Source organism: Salvelinus namaycush, chromosome 2, assembly GCF_016432855.1.
Source record: "Salvelinus namaycush isolate Seneca chromosome 2, SaNama_1.0, whole genome shotgun sequence".
Taxonomy (NCBI): domain Eukaryota; kingdom Metazoa; phylum Chordata; class Actinopteri; order Salmoniformes; family Salmonidae; genus Salvelinus; species Salvelinus namaycush.
In genome coordinates this window covers 10,881,972-10,897,610 of record NC_052308.1, presented here as the reverse complement: position 1 = coordinate 10,897,610, position 15,639 = coordinate 10,881,972, and the positions used below count along the sequence as shown (strand labels likewise).

Here is a 15,639-nt window from a genome sequence, read left to right as displayed (position 1 = left end):
GGAGCAATACACTATTGCCATATTCGCTGCTGCTACTATTTAATATATTTATCCTGCTGCTCAGTCACTTTAACCCTGATTAGTATCCCTTTCACTGATTGGTACTGTATATTCTTGTGTGTATTTCTTGTATATGGCTTTGTATAACTGCATTGTTGAGGAAGAGCTTGCAAGCAAGCATTTCACTGTACTGTTTACACATGCTGTATCCTGTGCACGTGACAGTGTACGGCAGTTGCCTCAGTCCCGACTAATCCATCCCAGAGTGATAGATTCCGTCAGTGTGCGTGGAAAGTCATCTAGTGTGATCTATTGCTGATATTACAAATGAGCAGCGAGGCTATAGGGAAATCTCCCAGAACTCTTAGAGACAGACAACTCCTTCATTCGTCATGACTTAACGCCAACAGGAGAGACATAATCGTTTGACACCGGTGCTGTCGTCACGCATTGTGGACTCGCCAGCTGCTGCCATGTTTGTGCTGTTTGGAATAATCTGTGTATTCTTGAACTAGTCTTTTCTGGTGATTTAGAGTTGAATACCTCTGGATAACAAGAAGCACTCAAGTCTTTATTACTAGGACACAGAGATTAAACACATAAACAGAAAGATGCAGAGACAACCTGTTAACAAAATCCAACAGACTCCCTTCACCTGTCACCAGAGAGAGAGGAAGAGCAGTAACCATCTCTCTGATCCTCCTGCAGTGTCATAACCAACAGTCAGCCCCGTGCCCACTACTCCAGATGATCCTACCTCCTCAACAGCACCAGCTGAATCTACAACCACATTCCACCAACACTTCCTCAGACACCTCTCCATCTGTGAACTTCCACTGACGGCTATTTCACTCTGAGAATAATGGAGATCTGTCCTATACTGAACAAAAATATAAACGCAACAAGCAACAATTTCAAAGATTTTACTGAGTTTCAGTTCATATGAGAAAATCAGTCAATTGAAATAAATAAATTAGTCTGTGGCTAATCTATGGATTTTACATTACTGGGAAAACAGATATGCATCTGTTGATCACAGATACCTTAAAAAAAATTGGCCTCACAATGAGCTTTAGGATCTCAATACTCATCAAATTGCCAATCGCTAAAATGCAATTGTGTTAGTTGTCCGTAGCTTATGCCTGCCCATACCATAACCCCACCATGGGGCACTCTTTTTACAACATTGACATCAGCAAACCGCTCCCCCACACACTGCCATACACGTGGTCTGCGGTTGTGAGGCAAGTTGGATGTATTGCCAAATTCTCTAAAATGACGTTGGAGACGGCTTATGGTAGAGAAATTAACATTAAATTCTCTGGCAACAGCTCTGGTGGAAATGGCCCATTTTAGAGTATCCTTTTATTGTCCCCAGCACAAGGTGCACCTGTGTAATGATCATGCTGTTTAATCAGCTTCTTGATATGCCACAGGTGGATGGATTATCTTGGCAAAGGTGAAATGCTCACTAAAGGGATTTAAACAAATTTGTGGACAACATTTGAGAGAAATAAGCTTCTTGTGCGTATGGAAAATTTCTGGGATCTTTTATTTCAGCTCATGAAACATGGAACCAACACTTTACATGTTTATTTTTTGTTCAGTGTCTATAGTAAAGTAGTTGTGATACAATTGTGTAATGTTTTATTTAACATTTTTAGTCTGTGGCTAAAGCACTGAGGACTAAATGTAGCTGTTTTAAATTGGTGATTCGTGCCGGGTGCCTGTCCAATTAAAGCGAGGCGCAGAAGCATCTGAAAACACGCTGGGATGCAGACTCAAGTCATCGACCACCTTAGACTATCTTAGGAGGGGGTCAGGGTCCTGGGAATCTGTTAGTGTGTGGGTGGGTGTGTTTGTGTGCACGCATGCACGTGGACAGGCTCGATTGTGTGTGTCTATGTGTACGAGTAAGTGCGTGCGTGCGTGCATATGTGTGCGTGTGTGTATCTTTGTAAATTATTTATCTATGTGTAACACAATGACAGATGACACGTAGCTGTCCCCATTCCAGTCCCCGTCCCCTCCTGGTCCTGGTCCATCTGTGTCGACTTGGTTTCTATGGTCAGGCCAGGGGAAACAGAAGCTTACGCAGAGTGACTGATTCATTCTGTCAAGCACACTTTTGCAATCCCTGCACAGTGTCCGGTCAGAGCTCCTACATTCCCTCACAATCACAATCAGTATGACTGCAAAGTCACAGAGCATCTCTGTCATGTCTGCACAATATCCCTCCCACCCCCACGACCACGACCACCACTACGACCACTACCACCACCACCACCACCACTACTACCACCACCACCACAACCACCACTACAACCACCACCACTACGACCACCACCACGACCACCACCACCACCACCACTACTACGACCACCACTACGACCACCACCACGACCACCACCACCACCACCACTACTACGACCACCACCACCACCACCACCACCACCACCACCACCACTACTACGACCACCACCACAACCACCACCACCACCACCACCACTACGACCACCACCACCACCACCACCACCACCACTACTACGACCACCACCACAACCACCACCACCGCCACTACTACGACCACCACCATGACCACCACCACCACCACCACTACGACCACCACCACAACCACCACCACCACCACTACTACGACCACCACCACAACCACCACCACCACCACTACTACGACCACCACCACAACCACCACCACCACCACTACTACGACCACCACCACAACCACCACCACCACCACTACTACGACCACCACCACCACCACCACCACCACCACTACTACGACCACCACCACAACCACCACCACCACCACTACTACGACCACCACCACAACCACCACCACCGCCACTACTACGACCACCACCATGACCACCACCACCACCACCACTACTACGACCACCACCACAACCACCACCACCACCACTACTACGACCACCACCACAACCATCATCTCCGCCACCGCCACCATGGTGATTTAGAGTTGAATACCTCTGGATAACAAGAAGCACTCAAGTCTTTATTACTAGGACACAGAGATTAAACACATAAACAGAAAGATGCAGAGACAACCTGTTAACAAAATCCAACAGACTCCCTTCACCTGTCACCAGAGAGAGAGGAAGAGCAGTAACCATCTCTCTGATCCTCCTGCAGTGTCATAACCAACAGTCAGCCCCGTGCCCACTACTCCAGATGATCCTACCTCCTCAACAGCACCAGCTGAATCTACAACCACATTCCACCAACACTTCCTCAGACACCTCTCCATCTGTGAACTTCCACTGACGGCTATTTCACTCTGAGAATAATGGAGATCTCTACTGCATAGTAAAATAGTAGCGATACAATTGTGTCATTTTTTATTTAACATTTTTAGTCTGTGGCTCTTTAAATCACTGAGGGCTAAATGTAGCTGGTGATTCGTGCCGGGTGCCCGTCCAATTAAAGCGAGTCACTGAGGTTTCTGAAAAATTGCTGGGATGCAGACTCAAGTCATCGACCACTTCAGACTCTCTTAGGACGGGGTCAGGGTCCTGGGCGATGGGGCATATGCGTATGTGTGTGGTGTGGTGTGTGGTGTGTGTCTACGAGTGTGTGTGTGTGTGTGTCTTTGTAAATTATTTATCTACTGTATGTGTAGCACGATGACAGATGACACAGAGCTGTCACAGTCACTGTCCCCGTCCCCCTCCACTCCGCCTTCGTCCTGTGTTGTCTTGGTATCCATGGTCAGGCCAGGGGAAACAGAGTCTTAGGCAGGGTGACTGATTTATTCTGTCAAGTGCATTTTTGCCATCCCTGCATAGTGTCCGGTCAGAGCTCCTGCATTCTCGCACAATCACAATCAGTATGACTGTAGAGTCTCTGTCAGCATCACTACTCTGTAACGCCCACCTGGCTGTAGAAGTCAAACCATAAGCGTATGCCTGCCTTGATACCTGAAAAGAACCGGTCCAACTTGTTGTCATGGAACTAAGTTAGTTCTTACGCATGTTTACGTCTGGTGTGCATAAATATTTAAGCTCTGAAACCATGAAATTAAATATACAGGAAAAGCGATATGTGTATCACCAATACAGCCCAAAAGCATCCATTCATTGACAGACTATATACGTACAGGTGTAAGCAACTAGATTCAGCCGCGGGCTAATTTCTGTCATAGCTAATGGGGGGCCGACCGGGGGGCCGACCGGGGGGCGTAAAAAATATAATAATGTGTACACTGCAAATTGAGCACAACTAAGCCCAAAAAGAGGTTGTATCTTAAAATATAAATGATTTCATACCTTGATTACATTAAGATACGATCACATATGTGGGCTCCCGAGTGGCAAGGTGGTCTAAGGCACTGCATCTCAGTGCTAAAGGCGTCACTACAGACCCTGGTTCAGCGGTCTAAGCCACTGCATCTCAGTGCTAAAGGCGTCACTATAGACCCTGGTTCCATTCCAGGCTGTATCACAACCGGCTTTGATTGGGAGTCCCATAAGGCGGCGTACAATTGGCCCAGCATCGTCTGGGTTAGGGTTTGGCCCAGGGTAGGCTGTCATTGTAAATAAGAATTTGTTCTTAACTGACTTGCCTAGTTAAATAAATGTGTCTCTTTTTTTGTTGTTGTGGGAATAAGCTACTTGAGAACAGATTTCATAAATTAAAACACTTTTGTTGACCAAAAAACTAAAATCTATAGTGGGGGAGTACAGAGATGTACATAACTGGATCAAATCAACCTTGGTCCCTTTTTGTATTCCATCAGTCCCTTCTCATTGTGCTTTGAGAGATCCCATCCAACAGACCCTGATCGACACCCCTATGATGCTGCCTCCTTGGCATACAGGCTTTGATTGACAGCCTGCAGGATGTTCAGCAGCCTCCAGCAGGCCTGGTTCTCAGCCTCCAGCAGGCCTGGTTCACAGCCGCCAGCAGGCCTGGTTCACAGCCTCCAGCAGGCCTGGTTCACAGCCTCCAGCAGGCCTGGTTCACAGCCTCCAGCAGGCCTGGTTCACAGCCTCCAACAGACATGCAGACCTGGTTCATAGATTTCACTACACTCTTAGAAAAAAGGGTTCCAAAATAGTTATTTGGCTGTCCCAATACGATAACCTTTTTTTGGTTGCATGTAGAACCCTTTTTGTTTCCAGGTAGAACCCTTTGGGTTCCATGTAGAACCCTCTGTAGAAAGGGTTCTACATGGAACCGAAAAGGGTTTTACCTGGAACCAAAAAAGGTTCTACATACAACCAAAACAGGTTCTTCAAAGGGTTCTCCTATGGGTACAGACAAAGAACCCTTTAAGGTTCTAGATAGCACCTTTGTTTATACGAGTGTGGGCCTGGTTCGCAGGGACACAGCGGCCCAACTGAACCTCCAGCTGCCGCTGAGACACAGAGCGGAGGGAGAGGAGACGGAGTCAAAGGAACCCGGGAAGAGAGATGCAGGCCCAGATCACTTCAACAGGAATCACTTCTGCCTGGTGTTTTATACACTTGACGGGTTACATGGAGGGCTCTGTTCTATATCATGCTCTCGGTTAAAAGGCTGTCAAACAACCACCTCTCGTAAAGCTAGGTGTACAGGTGTGTGACTTGATGCTCAGATAATACACACACACACTTGTCGCAGACACACACACACTTGTTACAGACACACACACACTTGTGAAACACACAGGCACACATAGACGAAGGCACACACACACATTTCTGAGTCTGCAACACTCTATTTTCTCTTTCTCTATTCCACAGGATATTAGTTATGGAGGGCCCCTGTCATGTAACAGAATAATACATCCAGAGTTTACTGTACTGTATCATCATTCTGGAGAAGTTCCTGAAACTGCTGACCCCTGCTGGTTAAAACTCATTGCTAACCGCTGAATAGTGATGCATCATGTTTCTTGACTTCACAGCTCAACATCTTACTTTGGACAACGTCACTGATTTCCGCTGAGGGTGAGAAGGAAAGGGAAGCCAGGAGACGGATGGATGGATGTTGTCTCCATGCTACAATGACAACAGCATGCAATACAGCTGTTTCAAAGCTTCCCTTCTGGGCACACACTGGTCGAATCAACATTGTTTCCACATCATTTCAATGAAATTACGTTGAACCAACATGGAAAAGGCGTTGAATTGAAGTCTGTGCCAAGTAGTTCGAGGCATTACCTAGACGGAATACAATTTCACATGACTGTATATGAGAGAGCCTGGAGTGTTATGAGGTGGTTTCCATTTCCAGCAGTTGGAACTAAGCATTTAGAGTCGCTTTGCATTTGTTCATCAGCAGATATAAACATACTCCCCCCACAGTCTACTTAAGCAATAAGGCACAAGGGGGTGTGGTATATGGCCAATGTACAACGGCTAGGGCTGTTCTTAGGCACGACGCAACGCTGTCAGCCAATCAGCATTCAGGACTCGAACCACACAGTTTATATTAACGTATGACCATCCAAGGAAAGGACTTAATGGTTTGCATTTACACAACTCACATTTCCAGCTATTTGTCGCTCCCATTCTGATTACTGTGCTGCTTTCAATCTTTCAGAATGCATGGGAGTAAATAACCATTAAGGAGGAAGTAGAAATTGGCTGGTATAAAAAGCAACATCAACACAACCAACCTGGATATGAGTTTGAGACATCCTTATCTCCACTCTGCATAAGGAGTCTGGTTCCATTCCCACTGTCTACAGTATGAATACCTAGTGGAGTTGAATTGATTCAGCTGTCATGAATTCTCTGTTTAGTGTGAGAATTTATAATGTGGCGAAATGAAACAAATGAACGGTTTTATGTCGTTTTCTGAACCTCGTACTCTTAAATTACCACAAAATGACTCCGTGACAATCCCCATCCTCTGTTCTCTCCTTTAGCGTATTCCAGAGTAATCTCTCTCTCACTCTCTCTGTCTCTTTCTCCAACCATCTCTCTCTCTCTCTCTCTCTCTCACTCTCTTCTCTCTCTCTGTCTCTCCAACCATCTCTCTCTCTCTCTCTCTCTCTCTCTCTCTCTCTCTCTCTCTCTCTCTCTCTCTCTCTCTCTCTCTCTCTCTCATTCCAACCATCTCTCTCTCATTGCTCATTTTTAAATCTATGAATTTCTGAACATAATTTCCCTGGTTTTTCCCGTGCCTCAGGGGCCATTCTCATTCCATCAGTTCTCTTTTTTCACCTCGTTTCCTCTCCTCCCTCCTGAGTGAACAGTGGAGACAGGATATGAGGTGACAGTGTGGTCCGGGAGGTTAGGCCAGCAGGAGGATGGGCACGATGGGCACACAGGCATGGGGAGGGGAGAGGCTTGGGCACTGCACTGAGCTCACAGGGCACCCCTGCCAAAACAGGCAACGGAGGGTCAGTAGCAGTGCAATTTCATTCCCACACACGGCACGACCACAGGGCACATCGTGATACCTCTCACTTTAAGGGTCCGTGCCACAGAATTAGCCATGCCTGTCCCTTGAAGAGGCTGTGGTGCACTGCTCAGGGTTACTGTGCCTTCTCATGTGAGACCCTGTGCTGTTAAAAGATACCCTCAAATGTTCCTTCAAGGGACTTGACTGGTGAAAACAGCAGCACTTATGCCTTGAGGGCCCTTTTGAGAGGCAGCACAGAGGGAAGGAGAGAGGAGTACAGCTCCCTCCCCCTCTCTTCCTCTCTATCTCTGTCTGTTATCCCCCCTCAGAGCAGTATGGCTCAGTGCTTCCATTCTGCCTGTAGGCTTTAGGTCTCCTCTATGGGTCCATCTCCTCACTATGTGTTTACCCTCAGTGTTTTAATATGCAGCACGCACATTTCATGAAATTATGAATATGATGAACTAAATTGATTCAGAGGACATTCGCCTGCGACATTATAAAAAAAGAAACCAACTTAGCTATACTTTAAACTGTTTGGGCTGCAGGGGCAGTATTGAGTAGCCGGATAAAAGGTGCCCATTTCAAACGGCCTCGTACTCAATTCTTGCTCGTACAATATGCATATTATTATTACTATTGGATAGAAAACACTCTCTACTTTCTAAAACCGTTTGAATTATATCTGTGAGTAAAACAGAACTCATTTTGCAGCAAACTTCCTGACAGGAAGTGGAAAATCTGAAATCGATGCTCTCTTCTAGGGGCTGCCTATAAAGGTCCTTGATATTTATTAGATTACATGCACTTCATACGTCTTCCACTAGATGTCGACAGGCAGTGAGAGAAGAAATTGAGTGTATAACTTGATCTGGGCTCGAATAAATGCTCTTTGTATGACGTGTCACCAGTTTCCTGTTTTCTGGAGAGCGTGCGAAGGGACCTGGTTTTGCCTTCTGTACAGCTGTCGTTATAGACGACTAATATCTCCGGCTTTGATTTTATTTGATACATGTGACAATATCATCGTAAAGTATGTTTTTTCAATATAGTTTCATTAGATTACTGAATTTTTTTCGGGACGTTAGGCGTGTTGCGTTGTCTGCGTTTGTTCACGAAGGAGAGCTTAGCGCCACTTTGCTAGCTTTCCGTGCTAATTGACTCTCTAGTTTCTAAAACCGTTTGAATTATATCTGTGAATAAAACAGAACTCATTTTGCAGCAAACTTCCTGAGAGGAAGTGGAAAATCTGAAATCGATGCTCTCTTCTAGGGGCTGCCTATAAAGGTCCTTGATATTAATTAGATTACATGCACTTCATACGTCTTCCACTAGATGTCGACAGGCAGTGAGAGAAGAAATTGAGTGTATAACTTGATCTGGGCTCGAATAAATGCTCTTTGTATGACGTGTCACCAGTTTCCTGTTTTCTGGAGAGCGCGCGAAGGGACCTGGTTTTGCCTTCTGTACAGCTGTCGTTATAGACGACTAATATCTCCGGCTTTGATTTTATTTGATAAATGTGACAATATAATCGTAAAGTATGTTTTTTCAATATAGTTTCATTAGATTATTGAAATTTTTTCGGGACGTTAGGCGTGTTGCGTTGTCTGCGTTTGTTCACGAATGAGAGCTTAGCGCCACTTTGCTAGCTTTCCGTGCTAATTGACTGGAGAAGAGGACATTCTAAATCCAAACAACGATTGTTCCCGACAAAGGACCCCTTGTACAACATTCTGATGAAAGATCATCAAAAGTAGGACCCATTTTATGATGTTATTTCATATATCTGTCGAACATGTTGTACTAGTAGGTTGCGGCCAGGTTTTGGGTACGCTCTCGCCATAACGTAAACTGCATATCGTAATGAAGTTATTTTTAGAATTCTAACACGGCGATTGCATTAAGAACTAGTGTATCTATCATTTCCTATACAACATGTATTTTTTAGTTATGTTTATGAATAGTTATTTGGTCAGAATATGTGAGTGCCAGAAAAATATCCGGACGTTGTGGGAAAAAGAAGCTACGTTAGCATAATGGATAACCACTGATTTCAGCTCTAAATATGCACATTTTCGAACAAAACATAAGTGTATGTATAACCTGATGTTATAGGACTGTCATCTGAGGAAGGTTTATGAAGATTAGTGAAAATTAATATCTTTTGCTGGTTTATTCGCTAACGCTAACGTGCCTATTGCTATCGCTAACGTGCCTTGATGAATGAATGCGGAAGTGTGGTAGGCTATTGTAGTAAGCTAATATAATGCTATATTGTGTTTTCGCTGTAAAACACTTAAAAAATCTGAAATATTGGCTGGATTCACAAGATGCTTGTCTTTCATTTACTGTACACGATGCATTTTTCAGAAATGTTTTATGATGAGTATTTAGGTATTCCACGTTGGTCTCTATAATTACTCTGGCTGCTTCGGTGCTATTTTTGACGGTAGCTGTGATGGTAGCTGCAATGTAAAACTGATTTATACCTCAAATATGCACATTTTTCGAACAAAACATAGATTTATTGTGTAACATGTTATAAGACTGTCATCTGATGAAGTTGTTTCTTGGTTAGTTTGGTTGGTTCTTGGTTAGTTAGGTTGGCTTTGTGCATGCTACCTGTGCTGTGAAAAATGTCTGTCCTTCTTTGTATTTGGTGGTGAGCTAACATAAATATACGTGCTGTTTTCGCTGTAAAACATTGAAAAAATCGGACATGTTGACTGGATTCACAAGATGTGTATCTTTCATTTGCTGTATTGGACTTGTTAATGTGTGAAAGTTAAATATTTCAAAAAAATATTTTTTGAATTTCGCGCTCTGCCTTTTCAGTGGAATGTGGGAGGAGTTCCGCTAGCGGAACGCCTGGGCCAGACAGGTTAAGAGGTTTAAGTCATTACTGAAGATTAATCTCTTCAGTAGGTCCTATGATTGAGTGTAGTATGGCTCAGGGGTGCGAAGGTGAACGGCAAGGCACTGGAGCGACGAACCACCCTTGCTGTCTATGCCTGGCCGGCTCCCCTCTCTCTACTGGGATTCTCTGCCTCTGACCCTATTACGGGGGCTGAGTCACTGGCTTACTAGTGCTCTTCCATGTCGTCCCTAGGAGGGGTGCGTCACTTGAGTGGGTTGAGTCACAGACGTGATCTTCCTGTCCGGTTTTGCGCTCCCTCGGGCTCGTGTGGTGGAGGAGATCTTCGTGGGCTATACTCAGCCTTGTCTCAGGGTAGTAAGTTGGTTTATATCCCTCTAGTGGTGTGGGGGCTGTGCTTTGGCAAAGTGGGTGGTGTTATATCCTGCCTGGTTGGCCCTGTCCGGAGGTATCGTCGGATGGGGCGACAGTGTCCTCCAACCCACCCCTGTCTCAGTCTCCAGTATCTATGCTGCAATAGTCGATAGGGTCAGTCTGTCATATCTGGTGTAATTCTCCTATCTTATCTGGTGTCATATGTGAATTTAAGTATGCTCCCTCTAATTCTCTCTCTCCTCCCGGAGGACCTGAGCCCTAGGATCATGCCTCAGGACTACCTGGCCTGATGACTCCTGGCTGTCCCCAGTCCACATGTTCGTGCTGCTGCTCCATTTTCAACTGTTCTGCCTGCGGCTAGGGAACCCTGACCTGTTCACCGGATGTGCTACCTTGTCCCGGACCTGCTGTTTTTGACCCTCTCTCTCTCTACCGCACCTGCTGCCTCGACCTCTGAATGCTCGGCTATGAAGAGCCAACTGACATTTACTCCTGAGGTACTGACCTGTTGCACCCTCTACAACCACTGATTATTATTTGACCCTGCTGGTCATCTATGAACGTTTGAACATCTTGAAGAACAATCTGGCCTTAATGGCCATGTACTCTTATTATCTCCACCCGGCACAGCCAGAAGAGGACTGGCCACCCCTCAGAACCAACCTGGTACCCCTCTAGGTTTCTTCTTAGATTCCTGCCTTTATCTAACCACGGCGGCAGGTAGCCTAGTGGTCAGAGCGACGGGCCAGTAACCGAAAGGTTGCTGGATCGAATCCCTGAGCTGACAAGGAAAAATCTGTCGTTCTGCCCCTGAACAAGCCAGTTAACCCCCGGGTGCCGTGGATGTCGATTAAGACAGCCCCCTGTACTTCTCTGATTCAGAGGGGTTGGGTTAAATGCAGAAGACACATTTCAGTTGGATGCATTCAGTTGTACAATTGACTAGGTTTCCGGCTTGTATTCTTGGGAGTTTTTCCTAGCCACCGTGCTTCTGCATTGCTAGCTGTTTGGGGTTTTCTGCTAATGTAAAAAGAGCTTTATAAATACATTTGATTGATTGCAACCCTTTAAGAAGATATGAAACTAACCCCTCCAGCATGTTCCTATATGGAAATAACTCTTTCCCCCTCTGGAAACATCAACTCTCTAACAGGTGCAGTAGCATCCGCTTACCTCCAGGGCTCTCCTCTTGCTAGTGAGCAGCTTGGCGATGTCTCGTGCCACCCTCTCCACCAGGTCCTTGGGATTGTTCCTCTTGATGTCAAACTGACTCTTCTTCTCATTGTAAATCTACAGAGAGAACACAGGAGTCAAAGGTCAGTTCAAAATGTCTATCAGTTTATGATGTGGGTCAACATAGCACACACACACTTAGCAGGTCATTTCATGTAGCTAATATGGCAGAGCTGTCCTGTATTGACAGTGCACCCTAACCAGCCGAGGTCTGTGGGGTAATACCAAGCCAGCCACTAAATGCACACACACGCTAAATGTTCAAGATCCCTTAGTGAAAAGTGAAGATGAACGTAATAGGGAGAGACAAAGACAGAAGCGCGTGACCAGAAACGAGAACAGGGGCGGAGACAGCCAACCAGAAGCCAGAATCATGACAGATGTTTGTCCACACAGAGAGGCTGTGAGCCAGAGAAATGGACTCTCCCAGTATCCTCTGTTTCACCTGACTCAGTAGTCCTCAGCAGTGGTTCTGGGTCTGAGCTCTGACAGGCAGACAGGCTCTGTGGTCCACAGCAGGCCACGTCCCTTGGGTTTAAAACGGATCCTGACTGCCATATAAGACACTACACTGTGGTGCAATACGGCACACATTCACACTGCAAAACCACCCTCACTATGGCTTGGTGGGCTTGTAGTACACTCTTAGAAAAAAGGGTTCTAAAAGGATCATTCAGCTGTCCCTATAGGATACCCCTTTTTTAATCTAGGTAGAACCCTTTTTGGTCCTATTTAGAACCCTTTTGGATTCCATGTAGAAACCTCCGTGGAAAGGGTTCTACATGGAACCAAAAAAGGTTCTTCAAAGGGTTCTCCTATGGGGACAGCCGAATAACCCTTTTAGGTTCTAGATAGCGCAATTTTTTAAGAGTGTAGGACTATTTCACAAGCCTTTTATCATGTACAGTTGATGTGATTAGACTACGTACATTGGGACAGAGTAAGCTATGTGTAATAAGGAGAAAGCAATGTGTGGGAATGTGCTTTACTGATTGATACATTTACATACTCTCTCTTGATTGGTGCATTAATAAAAGTGAAATACAACCACAGAAATCTGATTTACTTCCTCTTGTACTTCCTGAAAAAGTGTGGAGGGGTAATATTTAAGCAATAAGGCCTGAGGAGGTGTGGTATATGGCCAGTATACCACAGCTAAGGGCTTTTCTTAGGCACGACGCAATGCAATGCCACAAACCCCCGAGGTGCCTTATTGCTATTATAAACTGGTTACCAACGTAATTAGAGCAGTAAAATACCCGTGGTATACGGTCTGATATACCACGGCTGTCAGCCAATCAGCACTCAGGGTTTCGAACCCCACAGTTTATAAATATCTATCATTAATAGGAGCTATTTATATGCTGAGATTTACGTGTTTTGTGTGCAGCGATTAGAAGAGGAAAATGTCAGCCTCCATCACCCATGATCCATCACTGTCAGGCTAAAAGGTAGGTGTGCAGAGAGGCAGCCAGTAAAATCTGAACTCATCATGAGGGGCCACTGTGGCTCGCGGGTCTGCGTACCCACATCCATACCCACACATGCAGTCAGAGCTGGCCCTAGCCTTTTTGGGGCCGTAAGTTACATTTTGTTAGGGGGCCCCGCCGCTTTGCGAGCAAAAGATTGATAGCGTAGAGACTTTTTATTTCTTTTTCATCTCCTGCAATTCTACACATTTTACCATAGGGTGGAGATAAATGTTTTCAGTTTTTAATATGATATTTGAGTTTAGATAGCCGGCCGCGAGACTAACTTACCAACCCCAAAAATGATTGGCAGACATGGGCTAATTGAATGACTGCTGATCCACGAACAGACTTCGAATGGATCCACGGGCCGACAAAAGGGAGGCCAGGCCTGCGGGCCACCAGTTGCCCACTCCTGGCCTATATTGTCTTGTTGTGTCTGGCTAAATGGTCAAGAAGAGTTTTTATTTAACCTTTATTTAACCAGAAAGTCAGGAGGTGAGAAGAGCTTTTTCCCAGTGGAGATATAAACATACTGCTGCACTGCGTAACTCACCAATGCACTGACACACACACAGACCAATAATCAGGTGAACGCGCACGCACGCTTAGACATACTGGACATACTGCTGTAGGTGTATGGAAGCAGAAGATCTGGACATACTGCTGTAGGTGTATGGAAGCAGAAGATAAGGACATACTGCTGTAGGTGTATGGAAGCAGAAGATCTGGACATACTGCTGTAGGTGTATGGAAGCAGAAGATATGGACATACTGCTGTAGGTGTATGGAAGCAGAAGATAAGGACATACTGCTGTAGGTGTATGGAAGCAGAAGATAAGGACATACTGCTGTAGGTGTATGGAAGCAGAAGATATGGACATACTGCTGTAGGTGTATGGAAGCAGAAGATCTGGACATACTGCTGTAGGTGTATGGAAGCAGAAGATATGGACATACTGCTGTAGGTGTATGGAAGCAGAAGATAAGGACATACTGCTGTAGGTGTATGGAAGCAGAAGATAAGGACATACTGCTGTAGGTGTATGGAAGCAGAAGATCTGGACATACTGCTGTAGGTGTATGGAAGCAGAAGATAAGGACATACTGCTGTAGGTGTATGGAAGCAGAAGATCTGGACATACTGCTGTAGGTGTATGGAAGCAGAAGATATGGACATACTGCTGTAGGTGTATGGAAGCAGAAGATAAGGACATACTGCTGTAGGTGTATGGAAGCAGAAGATAAGGACATACTGCTGTAGGTGTATGGAAGCAGAAGATATGGACATACTGCTGTAGGTGTATGGAAGCAGAAGATCTGGACATACTGCTGTAGGTGTATGGAAGCAGAAGATCTGGACATACTGCTGTAGGTGTATGGAAGCAGAAGATAAGGACATACTGCTGTAGGTGTATGGAAGCAGAAGATAAGGACATACTGCTGTAGGTGTATGGAAGCAGAAGATCTGGACATACTGCTGTAGGTGTATGGAAGCAGAAGATAAGGACATACTGCTGTAGGTGTATGGAAGCAGAAGATATGGACATACTGCTGTAGGTGTATGGAAGCAGAAGATATGGACATACTGCTGTAGGTGTATGGAAGCAGAAGATCTGGACATACTGCTGTAGGTGTATGGAAGCAGAAGATCTGGACATACTGCTGTAGGTGTATGGAAGCAGAAGATATGGACATACTGCTGTAGGTGTATGGAAGCAGAAGATAAGGACATACTGCTGTAGGTGTATGGAAGCAGAAGATAAGGACATACTGCTGTAGGTGTATGGAAGCAGAAGATAAGGACATACTGCTGTAGGTGTATGGAAGCAGAAGATATGGACATACTGCTGTAGGTGTATGGAAGCAGAAGATAAGGACATACTGCTGTAGGTGTATGGAAGCAGAAGATAAGGACATACTGCTGTAGGTGTATGGAAGCAGAAGATAAGGACATACTGCTGTAGGTGTATGGAAGCAGAAGATAAGGACATACTGCTGTAGGTGTATGGAAGCAGAAGATATGGACATACTGCTGTAGGTGTATGGAAGCAGAAGATCTGGACATACTGCTGTAGGTGTATGGAAGCAGAAGATAAGGACATACTGCTGTAGGTGTATGGAAGCAGAAGATAAGGACATACTGCTGTAGGTGTATGGAAGCAGAAGATATGGACATACTGCTGTAGGTGTATGGAAGCAGAAGATAAGGACATACTGCTGTAGGTGTATGGAAGCAGAAGATCTGGACATACTGCTGTAGGTGTATGGAAGCAGAAGATCTGGACATACTGCTGTAGGTGTATGGAAGCA

At 45.2% G+C, this 15,639-nt stretch overlaps 1 protein-coding gene across 1 annotated transcript in view; it reads right to left on the bottom strand.

Annotated features, from left to right (window-relative positions):
- The window catches only part of LOC120020369 (voltage-dependent calcium channel subunit alpha-2/delta-2-like), a 298,389-nt gene that overhangs the window by 187,603 nt on the left and 95,147 nt on the right, over positions 1–15,639 (bottom strand). Inside the window, exon 3 of the mRNA XM_038963972.1 lies at positions 11,798–11,914. Within this exon, the coding sequence (XP_038819900.1) occupies positions 11,798–11,914 (117 nt within the window). The remainder of the gene's footprint in view (positions 1–11,797; positions 11,915–15,639) is intronic.